This window comes from Accipiter gentilis, chromosome 3 (genome assembly GCF_929443795.1).
Source record: "Accipiter gentilis chromosome 3, bAccGen1.1, whole genome shotgun sequence".
NCBI lineage: Eukaryota > Metazoa > Chordata > Aves > Accipitriformes > Accipitridae > Astur > Astur gentilis.
The window spans coordinates 48,268,222-48,294,999 of NC_064882.1; the positions used below are offsets into that span (position 1 = coordinate 48,268,222).

A 26,778-nucleotide genomic window follows, 5' to 3' on the forward strand; every position below is an offset into this window, starting at 1 on the left:
TGATGAGGCCAGTCCCTGAAACACCTTCCTGAGGGCTGAGCTGTCCTTGGGATAAAATGCTGTGGTCATACCGCAGCGATGCTCCCCGGAGAGGTTCCTCATCCTCACAAAGTCCCTAAAAACAGGCTACGTGGAGGGAAAGCCCGTGGCACCCTGCCAGCCTCCCTTGAACGAATGTTCAAGTGCTTAGAAAAGCAAAGCAGCAGCAGATACCGCTGGTGCTGCCCATGGGGACAGAGGGATGGCTGTGCCATCCAGCCCTGCAACATCCCTGCCCCCTGGTCCAGCTGACGGACACGCAACACCCATGCGCAGCCAAACAACCCCTTTGGGTGCTCTGCAGGGGTGCCTCCTACATGGTGCACGCAAGACTTAAGCAGGAACCCCCATCGGTGGCTCCTCACTCCACGAACCCCACCGTTCCTCCGGCTGGGCTGGCCTGGCTCTGGCTCCTGCCCCAACACAATGCTGCTCATTCAGGTAAGCCACGCTGCAGCCCTTGCATGAAGGCTGGAAATTTATGACTTGCCTTAAATGTCACCTTTTCAACTCCGTGCCTTGGCTCAGCAACCTTTGAAGCAAACATTACCAAATGACCGGTGTTTTTCAGAGGGGGGGGCGGAAAAAAGTAAAAAAAAAAAAAAAAAAAGTCATCCCTTCCAAGATAAATAAGTGCTCTCGCAATACACGGCATGAAAAGGCTCACATTCAAAACTGGCAGAAAATACCTGCAGTCGGCGATGATGTCATCCATCAGCTGGGCACCCAGGGCGTCCAGCTCACTCGGCGACCGGTTGGCCTTGAGAGCAAGGTGGACCTTCTCCAGGTTTGCTTCCTGCACGGTAGGAGGGAAGAGAAGCTGCACAGTGGGGAACCCCCGGCACCCCGCTGAACCCCATGTCCAGGACCCTTCCAGCGAGTGCCAGGAGCTACTGCCCGTGATCAAAAACTCCAGCCTGGGTCCCACCATGGCTCTGCACCTCCGTTTTTGCTCCTGTTGGAGCTCCAGGGGAAACAACAGTAAAATACGGCAAGAAATCCCATAAATAGCTCGGGAGCTGAAGGAAGGTCCTTGCCTCCTGTGCCTGCATCAGTAGGCAGGTGGGCACCGCATTGATACCCCACTCCCACCCCAGGTGGGATGAGGGTGGTCCCTTTCCCTCCATCACTCCACAGGCTGAGCAGGGCACCCGGGACGCCGACAGATTTCCCCTTCGCAGCACAAGAGTCATCAAACCCCAAACCTGACCCAGCCTGGAGACGGCCTCCGTCCCCTCCCTGCTCCCCCAGGCAGGATGCCGAAAGGAGGTGGACAAAGCTCCTCGCCACCGCGGCACTCACCAGCCTGTCTGCTGCATGGTGGAGGAGGTTTTGGGCATCAGTCCGATAGCTGATATCTTCCCAGTAGGATGACAACACCACCACGGGTTTCACGTTGCCCCAGGGCAGGTAGTAATACTGACAGCCTGGAGGGCAGAGCACACTGGTGAGCTTGTGATATCGGGGCGACGGAGGACCCTGGACCGGAGCAGAGATGAAGGGGGCCAGTACAGCATTTGGCCTTGGGCAGAAGCCCATCTCTGGGGTTCTTCTGGAGCAAGAGGGCGGGAGTTATGTTCCCCAAACCCATGCGCAACAGAGCAATGCACACCAAGGCCCAAAGGGATGTGCATCCACCTCCACGGCTGCAGCAGCCCCTGCAGAGCAGTGAGGCCAGAAGCCAGCAGAACAACCCCAGTGGGGTGAGGACATCTCACGCCAGAGCGAGAGCCCCAGAGGAGCCAGGGAAAGGCCACCCCAAAGCACCGGCTCCTCCTTGAAGAGAAATGGCCACTGTTAGGACCCAAAAACCACTTCAAGCCAGCACAGAGCTGAGAGTAGTCCTGGCTTCCCCCCTCTTCCCCAGCCACATATTACCCCTTCACAGCATGGCCAAGGTGGACAAGGACCTCTGGAGTTCATCTGGTCCAACCCCTGTTCAAGCAGGGTCACCTGGAGCAGGTTGTCCAGGACCACATCCAGTGGGGTTTTGAATATCTCCAAGGATGGAGACTCCACACCCTCCCTGGACAACCCATCCCCGCGCTTGGTCAGCCCCGCGTCGCTCACCATCAAACACGGCGCGGCTGTACTGCGTGGTGGAGGCCAAGGGCAGGCAGGTGTTGTCGAATTTATTGCCGTAGTTGCCAATGCTGACCTCAAACTGGATGGCGTCGTCCACGTCTTGGAGCATGGTGGCCGAGTAGAAGGCAGCGAAGAGGGAGTACTTGCGACGGCGCAGGTACTTCTGCAACAGGCAGAAGGCTGCGTCAACGAAGGAGACATCGCTCTCCTGCGCACAGACTCTGCCTGGCACACGCCGACCCAGCAAAGCCTCCCAGATGGAATGTTTATTGCAGGGAAGAAAAGCATACATTGCAGCAAGGGAATTTTGAGTGAGATATTTAGGAAAAAAAACTGACAAAGGAGGCGGCTAGAACTTCCCACAAAAAAACGCAGTTTGACCCTGGAGAAAGGAACAGAAGGAGCACATCTGCAACAGCGCCTGAGTTGAGGCAAATCTCCCACTCCTCCACGTTCACCATGGTCTGCTCTCTTCCATGCAACAGATCGGAGAGAGCAAGCTGGACACCTTGGGAGGGAATCGCAGCAGGAGACACCCTCCCGGAGCTCACCCACCACTCCCCCACCCACAGGACATCACCCACCCGGACCAACACTCACGTCCCTTCCCTAGTGCCCCGCACGCCGTGCTGCCGGAGGGTCGACCCCGGAGCCCACGGGGTCGGATACCCCCCAGAGACCCCGTTACCTCCACCCGCAGGATGTCATCCGCGGAAATGTCCTCCACCTTCTGTTCCACGTGCTCCACCAGTTTGGTCTCCAGCTCCACCAGTATCCTCCCGCGATACGCGACTCCCTCGCCCTTGGGGTAGACCAGGGACAGGCGTCAGGACCCCGGTCCCCCCTCCCCGCAGGCGAGCTCTGCCTTTGCTTTCAGTGGGCTTCATTGCAGAGGAGCGAGATCAGGCAAAGTATTTCTGCAAGCGCTTCGAAGGTAGAGAGAGTTTGGGCAGCAGGGCAATATCAGGAGGCGTTTAGGCAGCAGGAATAGCCAGTGCAGGGCAGAAAACGCGGTGCAGGCTCCTAATAACAAAGCCAGTTGGGGTTAATAGCAGCTTTCGTTTTGCAAGGAGGGGTGGTAGTTTAGTTTAGGTTGTGCTGGAAAGAAGCCGACGTCACCTTTCCTAAATTGAGCGCCTCGTAAGGGTCGGGGAAGCCGGTGAACTCCCGGGGGCTGCCGTAGAGGTTGATATAGCAGGGACCGAAGGTCGGCAGGAACCCGAGCCCATCGTCCACTGGGGACCGCAGGGGAAAAGAGCCGTTAGAGAGTCCCGAAGGCACCTCGGGGACACGTCCCGCGGGGCTTCACTGCAGGACCATGGGGACCAGACGCATGCGGCTGGAGGCCACCAAAATGCTGCAGTTTTTCACCCCCTTTGAGTCCTACAACCGCTTACCTTTTTGCAGGAGAAAGACAAGGTGGATGTGGGGCTGTGCGGGGGGCACAGAGCTTCCCCATCCCAGGAAGGGTCCCCATCGCTTTGCTGGTGTGAACCAGCGTAGGGGATTTACACCAGCCAAGGAGCTGGCCCCATACTCCCCTTAAGACAGTAAGAGAGTGCTTGGAAGAGAATCGCTCATTTTGATGAAACCTCGAGCAGAAAGAGCAGCGGAGGGGCAGAAATCATTTGCAGGGTCCTGCTCTGACCTCCCGAGCCGGCTGCTCCCCGCACACAGCCGGTTCAGCACACAACACGCGCTAGACCATGAAGACAACGCTGCCCAACACGGGCACCCCAAATCCGCTGTGGGGAAGGGCAGTGGGGAGGCTGAGCTGGAGCCGTCCCTTCCTCCCACCCAGGTCCCAGGCTCGAGCACGATGCAGCCCTAACGGGAGCTGAACCGGCAAAACAATTACCAAGCGGCGATTGCAAACCGAGAGGCTAAGGGGACGTACGGTCTGAGACTTTCAGAGGCTTCGCGAGAGCAGGAAACTCATCTGAGGCACAAAGAAATGGAGAGAGGTTAGGAAAGGCTGGCAGAGGAGCGTGGAAGAAGGATGGAGGGTTATGGGAAACGAGGGTGGATGCTCTCATGGGCTTTTGGTGCCAACTAAAGAGACAGAGAGAGAAAGGGGGAGGTTGTTACAGAGATTGGATATTAGGAAAAATTTTGTCACTGAAAGGGTTGCCCAGCACTGGAACAGGCTGCCCGGGGAAGTGGTGGAGTCACCATCCCTGGGGGTATTTAAAAGACGTGTAGATGTGGTGCTTCGGGACATGGCTTAGCGGTAGACTTGGCAGTGTTAGGTTTATGGTTGGACTCGGTGATCTTAAAGGTCTTTTCCAACCTAAATAATTCTGTGATTCTATAGCCCTATCACCTTTCCAGAGCCTGTGGGATTGGTATGAAAGAGGATTTCAGCATCCCTGAAGGATGCTGCTTGTGTTGCAAAAGCTGGATGAAGCCATGGGGCAGGGGGGACCCATGGTTCCCCAGCACCTCCTCACGATCAAGTAGGTCTCAGGGGTGGGGTGGGGTGTCCTGGTCCCAGGCAGACCCCTCGTAGCCTCCTCCTCTCTCCCCGGCCTCTCTCTCTCTCTCTCTCCAGACCAGTCCAGGAGCTAAACTTTAACTGGGGAAGAGGTGGGGGCTGGACACACAAGCACCACAGTGGAGACCAGTGCTGCACCCCAACTCCATGCCTGCATGCACGGCCAGGCAGCGCTGGGGGGGGACGCGGGCTGCGGGACACGTGGCTGCAGCTTTGCATCAAGCTCAAGCCCCGGCGGCTGCTACCAGTCCCGTCCCTACGGCGTGGGGAAGCTCGCAATGAGGTGGGGGTTTGCAGGGAACCCGAGAGCCTCAGAGATGCACGAAGCAAAGGGAGCAGAGCGAGGGGAGTCCCGATGGGGTCACAGATGCCACCAAAGCTCATTAGCAGCAGGAGATGCTCACACAGGTTAGGGCAACCTCTGCTCCTGGCCCTGCCGTGGCTCTCAGCAGCCTCACGACCGTGTCCCGGGTCCCTGCCCTCCCGCTCAGCACCAGTGACACAGTCGGTGTCACCCAACAGAGCCCTGCCAGCCCCTCCGTGGTGGTCCTTTGGTTCAGAAAGCCCCTGGGACTTGAAAGAACACCCTCAGCACAAGCTGGACCTGAACCCCCATCCCACCCTGTGACAGCCCCCAAAATGCCACCTGAGGAGGAGCCACCAGTGGGGGCACGCATGGGTGGGACGTGGCACCGGTGACAGCACTGCCCGTCACCAACCTCACGGGGGAACACAGCCACCTCTGCTCAGCAAGGAAAAGAGGAAGCAAAACCTCCGGCACACCACGGTCCTGCAGCTTCCCAGCCCAACGCCCCCGGGAGGACCTGGAGATCTTCAAAACCACAAACCGGGGGGGCCACATCCAGCCCAAAAACAGACCGCAGGACGGAGCAACCCCCAGCACCCCATCCCACGTCTCCCCCAGCACCAGCGACTTGACAGGGACCATCCCGGCTGTGACATCCTCCAAGCCAACACCAACCTCCAGCCACGAGCATGCAGCGCTCCTCCATGGCCATGCACCCCAAATCCCGTCCTGCTGCCCCCACCCTTACCCTCCAGCTCCCCGCCGGGGGCCGAGATCTTCGACATGCAGAGGTAGGTGGTCCCGACGATATCATTGTGCGTCAGACGGTCCCTGCAACACAACCCGTGATGCCGTCGCACCGTGGACCTGGGGGGGTTTGCCCATGGGGTCTCCCCCTGCCCACCCCACTCTGCCAGCTCAGCCGTCCCCACCCCAGCGAGCCCCCTCCCCGCTCACCAGTCGGTCACCCGGATCCTCATCTTCTCACACATGGAAGGGAACTGGGAAAAGAGGGAGGGAGAGTTGTGGTGAGCGGCGGTGGGGTCGGGCTGGGGGGGGGGGCGCAGCAGGCACCCGCGCTCACCATCGCCGGCAGCGTCAGGCGCTGGTTCCACTGCGGGTTGGCGTTCTTCTCCAGGATCCTCGAGTAAAGCTGGAGGTGCGAGACGGGGAATGAAAAGTCAGCGTTGCCCCAGCGCTTGCAGCTCACTCACGGCTGCGCTTCAGCAAAGCAGGGCTGCCGCACGCCACGTCCACGGAGCTGGAAAGATTCAGGTCCCCCAAAATACAGGTTCCATTCGATGGGTGGCCCGGTGGGGCTCTGCATCGTGCGGACAAACCCCATCTGGGCAGGAGGCAGAGGATGCTATGGGCTGCTCGGGGATCTCACCCCGCCCAGGACCACCAGAAACTCACTCCTTTCCCACTGTGGTTGCTCAGAATCCCGTCCCGAGCCTCTGTTCCCCCCACCCCGGGCACTGTCCCCAGGGGAAGATTTATGGGCAGAGGAGACTTTCAGCCCTTTTGCGCTGCTGCGGATCAAAAGACAAGTGGCAGTTTGTGGGCATATCACTTGGCGAAGGCACTGGAGGGCACCCGGCAGCAAAGGGAGTGGGACAGGGTTCTGCAAAGCCACCAAAGCCACCTCCACATCCTGGCTGGTCATGGCGGGGGGGACACTTGGTGGTGTAGGGACAGCCAGCCTCTCACTTCAGGCAGTGCCAAGAACAGCACAACCTTCCGCTGCTGCACTATCCCCCTTCCCCCAGGAGCTCAGCCTCTCCATTCCCATTTTTAGTGCAACAGCACCACGAAGAGCCCAACAAAGAAATTACTCCGGTGCAGCCCAGCATGCCGTGTCCAGCAGCACCACTCGGCTCCAAGCCTGCGTGGGGACAGGGCTGGGGACACCAGCTGGGCTGCAGGACATTGCAACGCAGAGAGAAAGAAGATGGGGTGCGACAAGGACTGATGGGACCTTTGCAAAAGCTCCAGCAAAGCAAAGGAGCAAATTTTCCCCATGCTGGGACCAAACTTTCCCCGTGCACAGCTGTCATCCCAGCCCCAGGGACCCGGAGGGGCTTCCCGCTCACCGTCTTGCCCGCAAAGCTGACTTCCACGAACGGATCAACAAGGTTCTTCTTGTTGCTCTCGAAGCCAAAAATCTGCCTGACGTTGTCCATGACGGCATCATCCACTGGGAGGGGAAAGAGATGCTGAAAGTTCATGAAAGCACATGGTGTCCAGATGGCCCCGGCTTTCCGTGCAGGCTGTCCCACCATGCGGGTTGCGCATCTCCGTTGAGCCAGGTGGGGATGGTCAGGAGGCTAAATACCAGTTTGCACCAGTAAGAGATTTATCTCCCAGTACATTGCGACTGACCAGTATCTGCAAGGTCTTTGGACCAAGGCTATGGATAAAGTTTCCTTATCTGTCCCCTTACTCCTCTCTGGCAGGTTGCAACCCACCACAATGCCAAGGGCCGGATCCGGCGCGCTCCAGCCCAGCAAAGGAAACACTTACTCTGGGGCAAGTCTTCGGCTTTGAAGATTTTCAGGCAGAAGTGAGCCCCTCTCAAGGTGACCCCAGTGGGGCGCAGGAGATTGCCCTCAATGTCTTCCTTGTCTTCCGAGACCTCCTTCTTCTCCAGCTGCGGGACAACAGGACAAGAGGAAAACATGACCACGCTTCCCAAAAGTCCTGAAATGAGCAGCAAAATCCCAAAATCGAGCACTTTGCCCCCAAAATGGAGGAAGATCAAAGCCGCAGCTTCCCTGGGAACAGCTATGGGGTTTGATGGCCCAGGGCAGCGGAGTACCAGGGTTGGAAGGTCCCCCCATCGCAGCCAGGGCAATACTCACAGGAGCTTCATCTCCAGGCCCCAGCACAAACAGGCTGACTTTCAGATAGCCCTTGGCCCCCGCAGAGAAGTCCTCTGGGTCAGAGAGCAACAGCCATTTTCTGAGGAACGCGTGTTCTAGGGGAGAAAAGAGATTGAGACCCCTGCGCTGGTCCTCAGACATGCAGGGAGATGGCTTCAAGGATGCTGTTGGGTTATTATTTTTTATAATAAATACTATGTTCCTTTTATATAGAATAGAATAGGTTTACAGTTGGACTCGATGATCTTTTCCAATCTAAATGATTTATGATTCTGTGATTCAGCTGGCAGGGAACTACAACAATCATTTAGTCCAACTGCCTGATCACTTCAGGACTGACCAAAAGTTAAAGCACGTTATGAAGAGATTTGCCTTGTAGGTCTTAATTTTTTATGGCTAAAATTACCAAGCTTTTCTCTGCAGTGATTAGGGTAGGAAATTTATCTTCATGATAAAACTATCTTCAAGAGAAAATAAAAGATGATATAATGAGCAGGGCTCAAGATAAAAAACATTGAGTCAGGCTGTGCTGGTGGGGCTTTCTGCCAGCGAGTTGGTGGTACAATGATTTGAAAGCCTCGAAGACGTACATCTTGGGAAAGGGAGGAGAAATGGGTGGTGATGATGGATATAGGGACACGTCTGGGTTCATATATGAGAAAGCTGTGGGGGGTGTGTGTATCCCCTATGTTTGGCCCAAAAAAAAGGGTTTCCCAGAGCATTCCCAACCCAGCCACGGGAGGTAACCCTGGTCCGGACCCCGACCACCCGCTGGGCTCACTTGGCTCGGAGTAAATGGTCTCGACGTCCATCTGTGCAATGAAACAAAAAAGAAATGCCAGCGTTCACCCCATGGGTCAGCGTGGCAGAAAACAGGGGGGAAGAGGAGAGAGGGTGGACTTACTCGAAACTCCCCGATCACAGAGTCTGTCCGGAAAGACCGAGAGTCCACAACCTGTGGGATGAAAATAAGGAAAAACCGTAAATACAGCCCAAATCCTCCCAGGGTGGAGGACCCTGCTACATGCCTGCCTGGGAAATGGGGGGACGCTTCCCAGGGCACTGTGGGGAGGGGGACAGGGCGATGGCCCCAAGCATCTCCCCAGCCCTCCCGATGGGCAGGACCAACATTTCCTGAAGCTCACCGTGATAAAGATGGGTGCGTCGAACAGCTCGGCCGGTGACTCGAAGATGTTGAAGAAGAAGGTCTGTAGGAAAGAGGGGTGAGGGCGCAAGGTGGAGGTCTGCCCCAGCCTCCCCCCCAGGGCATGTTCGCACCTCCCAGCCTCTCCCATGCCCCCAACTCCGCAGGCTGGAGCCTCTTCCCCTCCTCTTAGGAGAGCCCCCACCCCATTAATAGCAACAGCCCCCCCGAAGGGGCTGTGCTGGGTGACTTTAATGCACCCCGAGGAGCAATATCCTCCAGTTTGATTTTGCTGGGCTGGTTGACAAAAGCACATCCAGACCAGCTCTCCTGGGAGTCTCCAAATAAAGCACAGGGGCAGGTTGAAGCAGGCTTTGGGGACATCCCAAAAGGCAGGCTTGAAGCATCTGCTTTGGGGACAAGCCCGAGCGTACCCATCCTGCAAGCCCGGCTGCATTGCCCACCCGTGCCTGTGCGCAGCCCTGCCCAGGGCATGCCACCAGGATGCTACTGGTGGCTCTGGGACACATGAGTCACCTTGGGAAGGTGACCAAGATGAGCCCTGCACGAAGGCAGGCGATGCTGGACCTGCCAAAGGGCTCCCTGCTGCTGTCTGAGCTTCTCTCCCGTTGAAGTCCCCATCGCCACGTCCCAGCCTCTGGGCTGCACCGGGGTTTCCATCACTTGGGACCCCAACCCATTATGCTCCTGAGCCTTTCCTGACACCCCCAGGCACACCCGGAGCAGAGACACCCCCCCCTCACCTCGTCAAAGAAGGGGCTGTTGCCTTTGCGTATCCTCGTCCTCTTGGTCTGCCCGGCGGCCGTCACCTTCACCACGGGTCTGATGTTGACCCCGGGGAGCTGCCGGCCCTCGATGACCCTCACCCTGATCTGGGACGGGAGGGAGGACAGGGCAGGGAGTCACTGGGGTGAGTCCTACCCTTGGGATGGGCACCTCAGGGGGTGTCTCAGGTAACGAACCCGCCCCCCATAGGGACAGGCTGGGGGGCCCTGGGGAGGTGGGTTCAAGGAGAGCAGCTCATCCTCACCAGCCTCGTCTCACCTGGAAGTCCTGCGGCTTGTTGGAGAGAGGCTTTTTGGGAGAGCTCCTCCTCCTCTTCAAACCCTGGACGTGGTGCATGGGGGGCTTGCGGGGCAGCGAGGGGGGCTCGGATCCTGGCGGCCCCGAGGAGGAGGAGGGCTCCGTCTCATCCCCCGTTGCCGCCTGATCCTCCGTCTCCTCCTCTCCAGCTGTCTCTGCGCGGGGCGAGAAAGAAGATGGAAGACGTGAGCAAAGTGGGGCCAGGCTTCGCGGGACTGCAGGGTGAGGGGTCTGGCTGCGAAAAATGTGGTGCTACGGGGGGACGCATCCACCCCTGGTGCTACACGTGAAGGTTTCTGGTTACCAGTGACCGTGTCGGGCTCAGCAGCAGCCGGTGCCGGCTCAGGGGGGGCCGGAGGGGGAAACAAGGGGGCAGCTCCTGGTGGGGGGATGTAGGACACTTGCAGGATGAGGAAAGCCTGGAAAAAAGGAAATAATCTTTATACGGGTGTCCAGAAACACTCTCCTGGCGTCTGAGCCTCAGTGCTGGATGCCACCCACGATGTTCTGCCTAGGCGTGGGGCATGCAGCCGAAACAACGGCAGCAACTCCGCAAACGCCGGGAAAAAGGGTCAGAGCAGGGAGAAGTGTCCCAGGGCCCACGGGAGCACCAGGGACGTGCGGGGTCCCAGTGGGGTTACCACCCGGTCCCCATCCCGCTAGGTGGCAGCCCCAGGCCGGGCTGAGCCAGGGCCGGACGCTGCATCCGCCGGGAAGGGAGAAGGAGGGAGGGAGATGCCGAGGCAGAGCCAGGGAAAGGCTCAAGGAGAAGGGAGCTGCAGAAAGGGAGAGGCGAGATTTAACGGGCTGCGAGGGGTGCTCCCAGTGCTCCCCGCAGAGCCCACCGGCCGCCTGGCGAGGACACCCCTGTCTCACGGGTGCACAGGCTGCAGCCCCCGCCAACATCCATCCTGCAAAGAGGTTTGACCCATCTGCTGCTGGGGTGTCCCCAGCAAAGCTCTTCCCAGGCTTCAGGGCGAGGAGGAGAGGGGGACACGTGGGATGCAGGGACACGAGTCTCCCGGCACGGCGCAGGAGTCCCCGCAGGAGCACGGACCGAGCGTGTTCCTGCTGCCCCCTGCCCCAGCCACCGGGTGGTCAAGCGCAGGATGGACAACTGGTCTCCAACTGGGAGCTGCAACTGATAAGGATATTGCTCAGACTGGTCCCCAGCTGGGAGCTGCAACTGGTAGCGACAACATTCACAGTGGTCTCCAACTGGGAGCTGCAACTGGTAGGGACGTTGCTCAGACTGGTCTCCAACTGGGAGCTGCAACTGGTAGGGACGTTGCTCAGACTGGTCCCCAGCTGGGAGCTGCAGTTGGCAGGGATATTGCTCAGACTGGTCTCCAACTGGGAGCTGCAACCAGTAGGGACATTGCTCAGACTGGTCCCCAGCTGGGAGCTGTAACTGGTAGCAACGGCATTCACAGCGGTCTCCAACTGGGAGCTGCAACTGGTAGGGATATTGATCAGACTGGTCCCCAGCTGGGAGCTATAACTGCTAAGGACATTGCTCAGACTGGTCTCCAACTGGGAGCTGCAACTGGTAGGGACGTTGCTCAGACTGGTCCCCAGCTGGGAGCTGTAACTGGTAGGGATATTGCTTGAACCGGCCTCACTGGTCCCCGCAGAGGGACTCACCCCGGTGCTCTGCTTCTTGGTGTCCAGCAAGGGGAGGTTGTAGGAGGCCGCCAGGCTGGGGGAGGACAGGACATCTCGCAGGGGCACTCGGGCTTCTCCCAAAAACCTGGGGGTGAAGAGCAATCGGGGAGTCAACAGGGGAAGGGGCCGACGAGCCGCGGCTGGTGCAAACCCAGGCACCAGCAACCGACCTGGGGGGCAAGGAGGGGGGGACACGCTCGCCAGCATCCCCGGCTGGCAGCTGCCCTGGGAGAACGGGAACGGGCAACGTGTGACTCTGACCCAGCCAGGGGCAAGCATCTCTGGGGACTTTGTCCCCTTTTTATCAAGGAAAAGCACCTAAAAGCCCACGCTGAGGAACCAGGAGCCATAAACCGAAGCGCTGACGGATTTTTCTTTGCCAGCGGAGAAGAGAGACACAAGGGGTTGGGGGTTTCACTGGAGATGGGTGAGATCATTGCTGGCAGCCGAGGCTGGTGTCTCTGTGCCACCATCATCCAGGAGGACTTTAAACCACCATAAAACTGATATATCCCCTATTGCGTTTCAGCACCTCCCTGGTGTTCAGCTTCTGGTTAACCCTTCCTGCGCCACGCCACCTCCCACCCCAGCCAGCAGTGCCACCTCACCCGGGGAAGAACCAGGGCTGGCCGGGGAGCGGGTCCAGCGCTGCTGCCCAGCTCCTCCTCGCCCAGAGCCAGGAAAGCCTTCAAACCGCTTTGTGCTGTCCTAACAGCACGATGAGATCATGGAGCAGATCCTCCTGGGGATGGACGAGGAGCCGACCGAGAGCCCACGGGTCAGGATGAAAGCGAGGGCAGGGACGGGTGACATCGGGGGGGGTCTGCTACCGGCCACCCGACCAGGAACACCGAGCGGATGAGGCCTCTACAGAGAGGAGCAGCCTCTCGTTCACAAGCCCTGGTCCTCCAGGGGCTTCAACCACCCCCGTACCTATGTGTTGGGGGGACAACATGGCACGGCACAAGCAATCCGGGAGGTTCCTGGAACGCGTTGATGACAACTTCCTTCTCCAAGCGATGGAGAAGCCAGCGAGGAGAGGTGCCACGCTGGACCTTGTTCTCCCCAGCAAGGAGGGGCTGGTGGGGAATGGGAAGCTCAAGGGCAGCCTTGGCTGCAGTGACCGTGAAATGGTGGAGTTTAAGATCCTTCGGGCAGCGAGGAGGGCGCACAGCAAGCTGGCTACCCTGGACTTGAGGAGAGCAGACTTTGGCCTCTTCAGGGATCTGCTTGGTAGAGTACCGTGGGATACAGCCCTGGGGGGAAGAGGGGCCCAAGAGAGCTGGCAGATATTCAAGGGTCACCTCCTCCAAGCTGAGGAGCGATGCACCCCAACAAAAGAGGAAGGCAGGCAAAACCACCAGGAGGCCTGTGTGGATGAACAAGGAGCTCCTGGACAAACCCAAACACAAAAAGGAAGCCTACAGAGGCTGGAAGCAAGGACAGGTAGCCTGGGACAAAAACAGAGAAATTGCCCGAGCAGCCAGGGATCAGGTTAGGAAAGCTAAAGCCCTGATGGAATTCAATCTGGCCAGGGACATCAAGGGCAACAAGAAAAGCTTCTATAGGTAGGTCCGTCATAAAAGAAAGATGAGGGAAAATGTGGGCCCTCTCCGGAAGGAAAGGGGAGACCTGGTTCCCCGGGACATGGAGAAGGCTGAGGTATTCAACGACTTCGTTGCCTCAGTCTTCACCAGCAAGGGCTCCAGCCACGCCGCCCAAGACGCAGAAGGCAAAGGCAGGGAGCGGGAGAATGAAGAACTGCCCGCTGTAGGAGAAGATCATGTTTGAGACCATCTAAGGAACCTGAAGGTGCGCAAGTCCATGGGACCTGATGAGGTGCATCCACGGGTCCTGAGGGAACTGGCAGATGAAGTGGCTAAGCCACTATCCATCATATTTAAGAAGTCGTGACAGTTCGGGGAAGTTCCCACTGACTGGAAAAGGGGAAACATAGCCTCCAGTTTTAAAAAGGGAAAAAAAGGAAGACCCGAGGAACTACAGGCCAGTCAGCCTCACCTCTGTGCCTGGCAAGATCATGGAGCGGATCCTCCTGGAAACCATGCTAAGGCACATAGAAAATAAGGAGGTGACTGGTGACTTGGCTTCACCAAGGGCAAATCATGCCTGACAAATTAGGTGGCCCTCTACAATGGGGTTACAGCATTGGTGGACAAGGGAAGCACAATGTACGTCATCTACCTGGGCTTGTCCAAAGCATTTGACACTGTCCCATGTGACATCCTCATCTCTGAATTGGAGAGACAAGGATTTGATGGATGGACAGCTCGGTAGATAAGGAATTGGCTGGATGGTCACAAAGAGTTGCGGTCAACGGCTCGACGTCCGAGTGGAGAGCAGTGACGAGTGGCATTCCTCAGGGGTCAGTATTGGGACCGGCGCTGTTTAATGTCTTTGTCGGTGACATGGACGGTGGGATTGAGCGCACCCTCAGCAAGTTTGCCGACGACACCAAGGTGTGTGGTGTGGTCGACACGCTGGAGGGAAGGGATGGCATCCAGAGGGACCTTGACAGGCTTCAGGAGTGGACCCGTGCAAACCTCATGAAGTTCAACACAGCCAAGCGCGAGGTCCTGCACATGGTTCGGGGCAATGCCAAGCACAAATACAGGCTGGGGGGTGAGTGGATTGAGAGCAGCCCTGCAGAGAAGGATGTGGGGGTGTTGGCTGACAAGAAGCTCAACATGACCTGGCAATGTGTGCTTGTAGCCCAGAAAACCAACCATATCCTGGGCTGCATCAGAAGAATTGTGACCAGCAGGTCGAGGGAGGGGATTCTGTCCCTCTAGTCCACTCTGGTGAGACCCCACCTGCAGGACTGCGTCCAGCTCTGGGGTCCCCAACCTGTTGCAGCAAGTCCAGAGGAGGGCCACGAAGATGATCAGAGGGCTGGAGCACCTCTCCTGTGAAGACAAGCTGACAGAGTTGGGGTTGTTCAGGCTGGAGAAGAGAAGGCTCCAGGGAGACCTTACTGTGGCTTTTCAATATATAGAGGGGGCTTACAAGAAAGATAGAGAGAGACTTTTTACCAGGGCCTGTAGTGACAGGGCAAAGAGCAACGGTTTTAAAGTGAAAGAGGGTAGATTTAGATTGGACATTTTTTACAATGAGAGTGGTGGGACACTGGAGCAGGTTCCCCAGAGAAGTTGTGGATGCCCCATCCCTAGAAGTGTTCAGGGTTGGGTTGGATGGGGCTTTGAGTAACTCGATCTAGTTGAAAATGCCCCTGCCCACAGCAGGGGGGGTTGGACTAGATGATCTTTGAAGGTCCCATCCAACCCAAACCGTTCAGTGATTCTGTGATTTCAGATAGCAACAGCAGCCAGACAGGGCGTTACTTGCCTGTCACTGTTAAGTGCCCCATTTGCTCTTTGCAGCACCCGTGTGGACGGGCAGGCTGGTATTTTCTCCCGAGGGAAGGAAAAGCAAAAATCCACCATCGCCTTCGTGACAGAGAGGGGACCATTCGCAAGAGCATCGTGGTCCCTGTGGGCCGTGGCAGAGCGGCTGCTCCCCACACAGACAGCCAAAATCTCCCCGCGCCAGGAGTTGGGACCCTTCTCCCATCCTCCTCTATTTATAGAGACGCACAACGCCACCGAGCTGGACCGGACCCAGTTTCCACCTCCCTTGGCCTCCAGCCCAAGAGCAAATCCAGCATCATCTCCAGCCCTGGAAATGGGATCCTTCGCACTGGGACCGTCCACCCCAGCCCAGCCGGAGCAGGGCAGCAGGTTCCCACCCTCCGCTGCCCAAAAATAAACTACTTCCTATATTTTTTTCCCCTGTGCAAGCAGCGATCCCAGCTGAAGGAGCCCCGCGTGCAGACGTGGGTTGCCGAGGGTGGCCGGGCTGCGTGTCCCAGGGCTGAAGGTGGCATCACGGTCTGCTCTCGCCCTCCTTCCTACCACAGCTGCTACGAGGAGGGAGACCCCGTCCCCGTGGGGAAAACTCCGCTGCCACTGGAGCGAGGGACACCAGGAGCTGCCGTGAGAAAGGAAGCCGCCCCAGGCTGTTTATTTTGCAAACGCCGCCCTTCCCAGCTCCGGCGGCAAAGCGTGTTCGGGAAAGGAGCTTGGCCGCCGTCTCACACCTCCCGGGCCAAGTGCCCATCACCGGGGCCTCGCGGCACCAGCATCGCTCCCGGGGCAGGCGGCCGTGCTGGTACGGCAACCCCGGGGGAGGCAACGGGCACAAGGGTCCCTTGTGTGCTCCCTGCCCTCAAACGCTGGTTTTTCACCCCGGCTGTTGAGCGAAGCAGCCCAGAAATGCGGCTCTCGCCTCCCACCAGCCGCAAAGGGCAGCCGGCACCGGGGAGCAATGCGTGGAGCCTGGGGAGCCCAAATGCCCCTCGCCGCCCACCCCAGCCCCCTTGTGCAAAGCCTCGGGCATGCACGCGCGTGTGCAGGGGCTGCGCCGGTGATGGGAGCGGGGCAGGGGGCTCGCACCCAGCACCCGACGCTTCTCCCACCTGTTTCTCCCCACGGTTTCATGGTCTTTCACGACGACGGTGAGCTCAGCACTCGGGTCCAGCGGAGCTCCCTTCAGGTCCCACTCAAAGCCCTGGAGGGGAGGAGAGGAGAGCCAGGGTCAGCGCCCAGCTGGGACCGTGATGCTCATGCAGGCATTGACCGGCTCCGGCACCACCGTGGGCTCGAGGAAGAGAACCAAAACGCCAGACCGGCTTCACCATCACGGTGCTGACAACTCCAACCCGGCCCCTCGGCACAAACCTCGGCACCACGTGTGCCCTGAGCAAAATTTCCCGGCACAGCCACGGAAAAAATATGCGCCAGGCAAAGGCCTTCTCCTCATCATGGATTAAAAGTGAAGGACAAAACGATGGGAGGTGGCACGCAGCGTTTCTGCACCAAAAAGGTGTTAGTTTGCTCACCAAAACCCTTTTTCTTTTAGTTTTGACCCACAAAAGTACAGGTCAGGGTTAGAAGGAAGAAGGTGCTGGAAAAAATAGCCTCCCCTGGGCCAGACTGATGAGTAAAACACACTTGTTTTCCCCCCTAGCTGCAATATTTTTAAACAGCTTCTTTTAATGTGCGTGCTTAGCCCTGATAAGGTCTTGATGAAAGGGGAAGAGGCTGGAGCAAAGGGCCATGTGGAGCTGGCTCGGTCCCGCTCCTCCACTGCCAGTGCCCAGAATTTCGGATACGAAGCTGCTCCTGATGAGGACTGACCCCAAACCCTCCATGGGGTGACAACCCCCAGGCATCACTGGACCCCCGCAAGCCCCTTGTGCTAAGGGCACCTTGCTGGGCTTGCACCCACAGCACCCTCCGTGCCCCAACTGTTCCCCACAGGGATGGGGACAGGGATAGGGACACGCTCACCTCGTTCCATACGGGGTTCACATTGTTCTTGATGACTTTAGTCCTCTTCTTCACACCTGCAGGGAGAAACACGCATGGGTCAGACCAGTTTCCCCACCAAACCGCGGGGAAAAAAAAAAACAAAATTCCAGTCCCCCTCGTGCACAGGTGGGGTCGAGAGCCTCCAGCAACACCCGCAGCTCCCAGGAGCAGGAGCAGGCCCTGCTCCTTGCACACATCTTTGCACAGATGGGCTCCGGGACCCCGCTTCGAGCCCCAGCCCTGCCACAAACCTTGCTGGAAAACCCCAGGCAAGTCATCTTGGTGGGTTGTGCCTCAGTTTCCCCATGAGCAGGGCAGAGAGGAGGCTCCCAAAGGCTGCTGGGTGGGTTTTTGGGCTGGAAGGTGCCACGGAGGACCCAGACATCATCCTCCCTCCTCCCAAACCTCAGTACAATCCCAGAGGGGACCCAGATTCCCTGTGACAAGGGTCAAGTGCTTGAACATCGAAGAGGGGGGGTTGGCCCACTGACACTCCCAAACGATGCAATGGGATGCTGTCACCCAGTCTCGGGATCACAGCCAGCCAGGGGACTGGAATCGGGCAGCAGCAGTTAAAAGCAGCCCAAAGCCAACCTCTTGAGGAGCCCCGGTGCCGGGGGGGCTCCAGCCCTGCCCGAGGAGCCCCCCCCCAGCCCCAGCTGCACCCCAAAACCACGACCCTCACGTCACACCAAAATCTGGCCAAACGCCCGCTGGGCCCCCAGGGGCCACGTCACGGGAGGGACCGGGGGGAAGAGGAAAAGGAAGAGCCAAACAATAGCGGTGACTCAAACCCCAGGGGACACCGGCCGGGCGCCCCGCAGGTCCCTATAGAGAGAGAGATATATATAGGTACCCCAGGCTGTGGATACGGCACACCACGGGGCTGGTGGGGAGCCCAAGCCGCTCACTCAAAATATTCTCCTTTTTTTTTATTTTAGCATTGCTAAATTAACCTTTTCCTATTCCAGGTTTTAAAGAATCTCTGCTAAATCTCCCAGCCCCGAGCTGAAGCGGCCGCCGGAGCCAGGCTGGGGCCGGGAGGGAGGCAGAGCTGCCATCGCCCTGACACGGCACCTCTGGACAACGTCACCGAGCCCAAGAGACATCAAACACCCTCGATTTAAGGCACGTCTCCTGCTTATGCCTCATCTTCATGGGACGCAGAGCTCTGGAATTCCCCCTGCGTTCTCGGGACCACGATTTGGCTGACGAGAGCTGCCTTCTGCCTTGGCGGAGGATGGATGGAGCCCACCCTGGGACAGCACCCAGCACCCACAGTGGGATGAACACACGAGGGGTCCCGGGGCCAGTGAAGCCGGCCGGACAGGGGCCGGCGGCAGGACCGTTCCCCCCACCCACCCCACGCAGCACAGGAAAGGCTGGGTCAGAAGCCACTCATCCCTTTCGTTTCCTTATTTTATTTTTTTTTTCTAAAAATGGACATTTTTCCACCGCCAGGAAACGGCTGCCAAAAAAAAAAAAAGCAACATCCTCCGGTGAGTGCTTTCGAGGTGCAAAGGCAACACTCCCTTCCCGGGACCTCCATCCTCCGGTACCCACAGCAGTGGGATAACCCCCTAGATAAGGGATTACTTTTATCAGTCCCGGATTAGTAATTAAAAGACCGTAACGAAAGCAAAGCACAAGAGCGATCGAGAGCACCCAAGGCAGCAGTACCCTGCAGCAAAGCCGCATCCTCCTCTTTGCCGGGGCTCACCCCTGTCACCCCACCAATTTTAGATGCTGTGACACTGGGTGGCAACGCTAAATGAGACCGTCCCCAAATCCCGTCGTCCCCCCCACAACGGGAAAAATCCTTGAGGCAACGGGATTTCTCGCTGTCGCCCACGACCCTGCGCACCCCAAAATCATAGAGGAAGAGCAATAAAATTCACAGCCCAACCCCAGGGATCCTCGGACACGCCGGTGTGAGCATGGCACCGGGATGCATCAGAGGGTGGGGATGGCTACGGCGCATTCGGTAGTGGGGTGCGGGGAGGGGGAGGAATTTTGCAAGGATTTAGGACAAGGATAGAGCTTTAGCAAAGCCCGGCTTCTGTGGGGCGCCCGGCCAGGACGTACGTCCTGGCCGGGCGCCCCGCAGAAGCCGGGCTTTGCTAGAAGGGGTCTGCAAAAGCAGACAAGAGTCTGGCAAAGCAATAATCCTGCCCACCCCAACCCAGATTTGGGGATTCCCTCACCTCGGAAAGTCAGGCTGGCCACCGGGTCGCTTTGTTTGTCCCCCTTCTCCAAGTTGGGGAGATGGCTGGCTCGTTGGACTAAGCAACGCAGCATGGTTGGGAGATGGAGCAGGGCACGGTAAGGCCAAACCGGGCTCAGTCCGGGGCAGGATCCGGTCGTCGTCCCCCCCCCATCGCCACCTCCCCCGTCCCGGCCCTCCCCGGTGGGTGGAGAAGGTGCCCGGGAGGCGACACGAAGCGCCTCGGCGCGGCGGCTCCGGAGGTTGCAAGACCCGGGATGCCGGGAGCCACGGGGGTACCAAAGACCCGGGAACCGGGGATGCTGCGAGCTCCGGGGATGGTAGATTAAATCACCGGGATCCGGGGATGCTGCGAGCTCTGGGGACGATAAATAAATCACCGGGATCGGGGGATGCTGCAGGCTCTGAGGATGCCCGAGCACCAGGATCCAGGGTTGCTGCGAGCTCCAGGGATGGTAAATAAATCACCGGGATCCAGGGATGCTGTGAGCTCCAGGGGTGGTAAATAGATTACCGGGATCCAGGGATGCTGTGAGCTCTGGGGATGGTAAATAAATCACCAGGATCCAGGGATGCTGCGAGCTCCAGGGATGGTAAATAGATCACCGGGATCCAGGGATGCTGTGAGCTCCAGGGATGGTAAATAGATCACCGGGATCCAGGGATGCTGTGAGCTCCAGGGATGGTAAATAGATCACCGGGATCCAGGGATGCTGTGAGCTCCAGGGATGGTAAATAGATCACCGGGATCCAGGGATGCTGTGAGCTCCAGGGATGGTAAATACATCACCAGGATCTGGGCATGCTGCAAGCTCCAGGGATGATAAATTAAATCATCGGGAACCAGGGATGCTGCTAAGCCCAAGGATGCCCCAGCACCAGGATCCAGGGGTGCTGCGACCTCTGGGGATGGTAAATATATCACCAGGATCTGGGGATGCTGTGAGCTCCAGGGATGGTAAATAAATCACTGGGATCGGGCATGCTGCAAGCCCTGGGGTTGGTAAACAAATCACCAGGACCCGGGCATGCCCTGGGGATGGTAAATCACCAGGACTGGGGATGCTGCAAGCCCTGGGGGTGCCCGAGCGCAGGGCCCCGGGGACGCTGCGAGCCCTGGGGATGGTAGATCATCTGGACTCAGGGATGCTGCAAGCCCCAAGAGTGCAAAAGCACAAGCGTCTGGGGGTGCTGCAATTTCGGGGTGACCGAGCACCCGGACCTGGGGGTGCCGTGAGCTGCAGGGATGCCCGAATAGCAGACGCCGGGGGTGAACCACCCCTGGGGATGCTGGAGGAGCAGGACATGGGAGACGCCACACGCACAAGACCCTGGTGACGCTGGAGCACCAGGACCCCCCAGGGGTGACACACCAGAGGGCTGCAGACCATCAGCACCCCTGCGACGGTGCAAGCCGGGGAGCTCCCACACCCGGGGATGCCACGCCACTGGGGACACGCCAGCTTGGGGGCGGGGGGTCCCACTGCCGGGTGGGGGCTCTGAGCACCCCACAGCACCGGCACCCCGGCTGGGCTCTCACCGCAAACCCCCCTTCGGGCTGAGGCGCAGCCAGCACCCACCCTGAGCCCCCTGCACCCCTGGGTCCAGCTGACACCGGTGGCTGGGGTGGGGGGGGGTCCACGTTCCCCCCGTCACCCCTTTCCCTGTCCCCTGGAGCAGAGGCGAGGGCCGACCCCTTGTCACGGCCCCCGCACGCTGCCGGCTGGCGAGGACAAGGGCGTACGGGAAGGAAGAAGCTGCTGCTCAGGCCCAGCGGGCGAGGGGCTTCCCACGGCCGTCACGACACGCGGGGACACCGTGACAGTGGGACAGGGACCTCCGTGGCACAAGGAAGGTCCCCCCCCCCCCCGGCCACAGAGCCAGGCACCCCTGCCTGGGAGATGCGGGCGCAAGCACACAAGCGCTGACACGCGGCCTCTCTTCTCCGGCTGTCACATCCCCTACACCAAACCCCAAAAAGATGCTTTTTCATCCCAAGGGTGCCCGGAGCGTCGCAGATGAGCTGTGACGCGTCAGACGCTGCCTCCTTTCTCCTTGTCACCCCTCTGGGGGGAGGATTTGGGAGCCAAGCTGGCACTGGATGGGTCCCGGGAGGTTGCAGGCTGGTTCCCCCGTGACCATCGTCACCATCGCAGGGGACCGGGGACATACACGTATGGGGGGGGCCAGCACGGCCCCCCCCCACCCTGCCCAGCCCCAAACACCGTCTTCTCACGGGGACACAGGGTGAAGCCCCCAGGCCCGGCGCAGCAATGACCCAACCGTGGGGTGCAGCCGGATGGGGCCCGTTGTGACCCTGGGGGGGGCTGGAAATAAACCCCTGGAAGGGGACATGGCTGGGGGGGGGGGGGGGGCCGGGCTGTTGGGGTGCAGGCAGCGGGGTGGGGGGGCCGTGAAGGTGGACGTCAGGCAGGTCCCCAACACGCAACCGCCCCCCCCCTCAGCCACGGGGGTCACAGGGAAGGGAGGGGGCATCCCGCCCCCCCCCCCCCGTGTCCCCTGGTGCCTGGCCCCCCCGCGATCGCCGTCCCCCCTGAGCAAAGCAAAGACCAGAAATAGCCTCGGCTGCCGCTGGTGCTCTCACCGCTCAGCTATGCCCCCCCCCCCCGGCGGTAAGGGGGGGCAGGGGGCTCCCCGGGGGGGGCTGCGTGGACAATGAACATCGGCTAGGGCGGGGGGGGACGACGGGGGAGGGCATGGTGGGACCCCTCGGGGGGGGGGGGCAAGGGGGTGGATGGGCGGGGGGCTGGAGATGCAGGACCCCCCCCAATAACGCCGCTTTCAGCGCCGTTCCCGCCGCTGGGACGGAGCCTTGTGCAACCCCCCCACCCCCAGAAGACCCCCCCCCCCAGCCTCACCAAACCCCCCCTCGCCCCCCCCCTCACCTCCGAAGCCGGCGGAGCAGTAAGCATCGCTGATGTCCGCGTCCGGCGTGCGGACATTTTCCGCGTGGAGGATGAAGACCCGGAGCATCGCCCCGGCCCGGCCGCCTCCTGCCGCCCTGCTGACCCCCCCCCCCCCCGGCTTCCCCCCCCAGCCTGGTACCCGCCTCTCTTAAAGGGGAACGGCCGCGGCGGGGCTGGCTGGGGCCCTGCAGGCGGGGGGGGGGGGGGGGGGGAGGAGACACACACACCCCCCCCAGGCTTTGGAGGCGGCTGGCGAAGCTGGAAGGCAAGTGTGTGCCCCCCCCCCCCCCGCCGCGGCTGCTGCAGGAGCGAGGGCCCCCCCCACCCAGACCCCAACTAGGGGGGGGGGAAGGTGCTGGGGAGCTCCTGGGTGCAGCCGCAGCCCCTCCCCGTGATGCCAGGGTCGGGCCTGGGGGGGCTAGCGTCGCCTCCAAGGTGGGAAAACGGGGGGGGTGGGGGGGCTGAGCTACACGAAGGGTGAACCCTGCGGCACCCCTCGGCGGGGCCCCCCCCGCGAGAGGTGGGTGAACGCAAACCCCCGGCCCAAGGGTCCCACTGGGACCAGTCCATCCCAGTGCTGAGCAGCACCGGTCGTGGGGGGGGGGGGGGGGGGGGGGGCCACAGAGTCCCGACGCTCCTTGCCCTGCCTCAGTTTCCCCAGCTGGGGGATGGGAAGACGTCTCTCGTTTTGGCACAGCCGTGCGGTGACAGGTGGGGCCGGCCGCGGCACCCGGCTATTTTGGGGAGGTTATTTTTACCCCTGGGTTTCCCAGCAAGGGGCTCAGCGAGGTCCCTCCCAGCCCACCACGCCAGGACCCCTCTTCCCTGCAGCCCCCCCGGCTGCTCGGGGCTGGCCCGCTCCCCCCATCTCTCCCTTTTTCCCTCTTTGGCTTTATCTAAACCCATTTCCCACTCCCCCTGCTAGCTACCAACCCGCGACACCGCAGCGAAAACCGCTGCCGGCGGCACCAGCGCAGGGGCCGGCCGCCGAGGCAGAAAGCCTGCGGCAGCAGCAGCAGCGTAATCGCATTTGGGTGAAAATATCCTTCTCTGCGAGAAAGAAGAAAGCCGAGGGCACTCGCAGGAGACGGCACGGCCCAGCCCCGGGCTCCCCCGGCCCCCCTATTCCCCCTCCCACAGCCCCATCCCCTTCGCTCCCTCTGCTTCCCTCCAAAATTTAGCACAAGTCCCCTGGAAAGAGCCTGGTTGTCCCTTGTCTATCCAGCTCCCAGCTCACCGGGAGCATCCCTGGCCCCAGCACCTTGCACCAAGAGGGCCCACGGACCCCACGACCTCAGCCCTACAAGGACTATTTCTCTTGTGAGACCCTTAAATAAGAATTCCAGGCATTGCGGCCGCAGAGCCGGGCTCCACGTGAGGTACGAGCGCTGCCCGGGTCGAGCTCGGTGATGCACAGAGAGAAAAAAAATCCTGCAAGGGCAGAGGAAAAGCCATTGCAAAAAAATTCCGTGGATTTTACTTAACTCAGCACATCTGCAGGCAGACGCTGCCAGGAGCCGGCAGCAGCATCCCTGCAGACGTGCCGAGGGGACGGGAGCCACAGCATGTGGCCAGTTTAATTACCGGCAGCTCTAAACCAAACTCCTTTTGCAACACCGCCAGTCACGACATGAGCTGAAGGGCAGCACCGTGCAGCTTGGGGGAGCAACGTTCAGAAAACCAGTAACAGCTCGTTCTGTCCCAACGGTCAGGGGGTTACCTTTTTCCTAATTTCTTTTTTTTCCACATCACCCTGGGGGGCCAGGACAGGGTGTTTTGCCTCAAAATTCCCAGTTAAGTAGCCCCTACAGCTCCTGCATTTTTTCCCCAAGGCCGCTCCAGCACTGCCCTGGTTTTATCCCAGATGTTCTGGCGTCTCGAAGGGAAGGGCCAGGCACAAACAGGGTCTGCGAAGTTGCAAGCAGAAGTGGATGCGGAGCAGAAAAAGGATTTACTGACCAAAGTCTCCACCCAGGGATCTCCAGGGTCACACTCTGCCTTGCAGGCAGCCAGGAGATGATGCTGGATCCCATCTTCCCAGCCCCAGGAAGCCTCCAGCTCTGCGCTGGGAGCAGGCAGGCAACTGAGGCGGCATCAGGGCTTTAGCCAAGGCGAAGCCCCCCAAGCTGCCGTCCTCACCCACCGTGGGCACCCACAGCCACCCCAAACTGGTACTGATGGGGTGTACCTGGGCAGGGCCATGAGCGATCCCATTAAAAGCCAAATTGTTTTCTCCGTTTGCCAATGCCTCGCCCTTGGAGCAGCCTTTAAAACTGCTGAGCTGCTCACACCTCAGGTGATTTCTCAGCATCAATCTGGGAAAAGCTGTTTCTTTTAAAGCAAGGTAAAACCACGTCAGGCGTGGTGGGGAAGGGTGGTTATCACCCGAAAGCATTTGGGGGGGGGGGAGTGCAAGAGGGGGAGGCAAAGCAGGGAGAGAGAAGCAGCAGGAGGATGAGCTTAGGCTGCTTCCAGCACCCCTGACACCCCACAAGTCCGGTCCCACTCAGCAGCTGCTGGTGACCCACGCACAGGAGCGGAGCACGGCTCGGGGGGCACGGCAGCCCGACCCACTGGCGGGCAAGGCAGAGGACGCAAACAGACCAGTGGTCCCCAGGTCGCGGGGTGCTGGTCTCTTCCTCCGCCCTGCCACACGCTCAGCAAATTTGGACTGCAGCTTGCACAGCAGAAGCCGGAATGAAGAACAACGTTGTTTTCTCGTCCTCCGCACAGATAAAGTAACAAAGAGAGACCGTGCCAAGGAATCGCCTTCCTGACTCCACAGAGGGATTGTGAAAACTCAGAAGCACAAGCACATAAAGCTGCATTGTAAAGGAGAGGGGACCAACGACGACAGAGAGCCAGGGCCCGTGCTCTGGCGAGGCTGGGAAAAAGCGCTGCAAAGCTGCTGAGCTCTGCTGGGGACTCTCGGGGCAGCTCAGATGCTTTCTGCACCAAGCTGCAGGCTCTTTGCCCTAAGCTCTAGTTTCTACCCTGCTATTTCAGACAGGATTTTTAGATTCCCTTCTATATGAATTGCTAGTAACCCAAGAGTAACTAAGTGAGAGTAATGAAGCGGTTAAATAGCATCCCAGCAATCTCATCTGTACTGCTCACCACTTTGGAGTAGGGGACTGCTCCTCCTAGTAGTCAGCGGAGAGGAGGGAGAGGGACGCGCATGTGCACTCACACACACACACTCTTACCCTGAATCATGCTCCCTGGCTTGCCAAGTATTTGCTGGTCTAAATCCCTTGTGCATTTTTGAGACACTTATCTGTTCAGAGGGGGTTGGACATGCCAGGACAGACCAGCGCAATGGCTCACCAGCACACACAGGCAGCAAGCTCAGCCACAGCAGTGGTCTTTACTGACAGACTCAGGCAAAACAAGAAAAAAAAGCCCCAACAGCAATCATTTATGAAGTTCTGTAAGCTGCGTGTCAGACAGCACAACTGCTCTGTCAACTACGTGAACAGCCCAAAGCAAAGCCTTCATTCTGGAGCCTTCAGAGCAGGGAGTGTCCTCGTTGCAAATACGCAGCACGGACTTCGGGCAGTGAACAAGTAGTTAAAGACGTTTGCCAGCCCAGTATCATTCGACTTCAACACATGAAATGCAAGTACCTCTTTCTGCACATGCTTGCTCTCGAAGAAGCAAGGACCTATAAGTCTGAGAGACTTCACAGGATCACCTCCCATCAAGGAACATGTTCCACATCAGCGACATGCAGGTGCTTCCTTTACTGAACCCAAAGTTCAGTTTGTTTTGGTGCTTTACTGATCAGCAGTCTGAAGACACAAGGATTTTTGTATGAGCTATAGCACAAGTATGACATGTAATATCCCCAACAGGTAGAACCACCGAGTCTCATCTTCCTTGGACATGTAGGAATACTTCTTTACCCCTCCTCCAAGAACATAATTCAACCAAAGTCAACTACCCAAAGTTTGAAGGAGTGGCAGAGACAGTGGTGGATTTTAAAAAAGTCTTTTAAATAAACTTCAAGTGGCTAGGTGAAAAATAAAAGCTCAAAGTCAATCATGATCCAGACTGCGATCCGCTGTTAAGAGCATGCCAGCCAGAGACCCAGAATTAGCAATGAGCAGCATTCAAGAGCAGATTACAAAGTTCAGCCATGCTGCCGAGTGCTCCACAGGCTCTGATCTACAGACTTCAAGAAACTAGGGAAAAACAACCCAAAATAAATAGCTAACTCGGTCACCAAGGGGAAACAGCAAAGGACAGTGACGTCCCTGGCTGACCACAGTAACGACAGGCATGCTAACGCAGTGCTGGAATAGGCTTTGCTCCCCTTGTTGGCCTCGGCTTTATCTTCCTGGGACGATCGTGAGACTGCAGAGGCCATAGGAAAAAGGCGGCTAAAGGGAGCGTAACTATCCACAGCATCTCCGAAACCTTTACCATGAGGGTCACTGCTTTGGGGCAGCATGGAGCATATGTAGCACATGAAATTTCATCTGCTGAGAGCTCTGTAAAGCGGCACCAGAGAGAGATCT

At 58.9% G+C, this 26,778-nt stretch overlaps 1 protein-coding gene across 8 annotated transcripts in view; it reads right to left on the reverse strand.

Moving 5' to 3' along the window:
• The window catches only part of DYSF (dysferlin), a 107,756-nt gene extending 85,421 nt beyond the window's left edge, over positions 1-22,335 (reverse strand). For 3 of the 8 annotated variants that reach the window (XM_049795782.1, XM_049795806.1, XM_049795768.1), the window contains exons 1-22: positions 19,312-19,447; positions 17,087-17,142; positions 16,213-16,304; positions 11,700-11,805; positions 10,360-10,474; positions 10,017-10,210; positions 9,716-9,844; positions 8,953-9,015; positions 8,712-8,762; positions 8,589-8,619; positions 7,787-7,902; positions 7,449-7,575; positions 7,019-7,122; positions 6,010-6,078; positions 5,883-5,926; positions 5,674-5,756; positions 4,022-4,063; positions 3,244-3,359; positions 2,813-2,926; positions 2,110-2,287; positions 1,342-1,466; positions 729-835 (exon numbers count right to left, since the gene is read on the reverse strand). In XM_049795782.1, the coding sequence (XP_049651739.1) occupies positions 729-835; positions 1,342-1,466; positions 2,110-2,287; positions 2,813-2,926; positions 3,244-3,359; positions 4,022-4,063; positions 5,674-5,756; positions 5,883-5,926; positions 6,010-6,078; positions 7,019-7,122; positions 7,449-7,575; positions 7,787-7,902; positions 8,589-8,619; positions 8,712-8,762; positions 8,953-9,015; positions 9,716-9,844; positions 10,017-10,210; positions 10,360-10,474; positions 11,700-11,805; positions 16,213-16,304; positions 17,087-17,142; positions 19,312-19,405 (2,156 nt within the window). In that variant the 5' untranslated portion in view covers positions 19,406-19,447. Of the gene's footprint in view, positions 1-728; positions 836-1,341; positions 1,467-2,109; positions 2,288-2,812; positions 2,927-3,243; positions 3,360-4,021; positions 4,064-5,673; positions 5,757-5,882; positions 5,927-6,009; positions 6,079-7,018; positions 7,123-7,448; positions 7,576-7,786; positions 7,903-8,588; positions 8,620-8,711; positions 8,763-8,952; positions 9,016-9,715; positions 9,845-10,016; positions 10,211-10,359; positions 10,475-11,699; positions 11,806-16,212; positions 16,305-17,086; positions 17,143-19,311; positions 19,448-22,237 lie in introns of those variants that run through there. The other 5 variants (XM_049795826.1, XM_049795797.1, XM_049795816.1 and 2 more) reach the window with 3 other exon arrangements.
• Between the last annotated feature and the right edge of the window lie 4,443 nt (positions 22,336-26,778).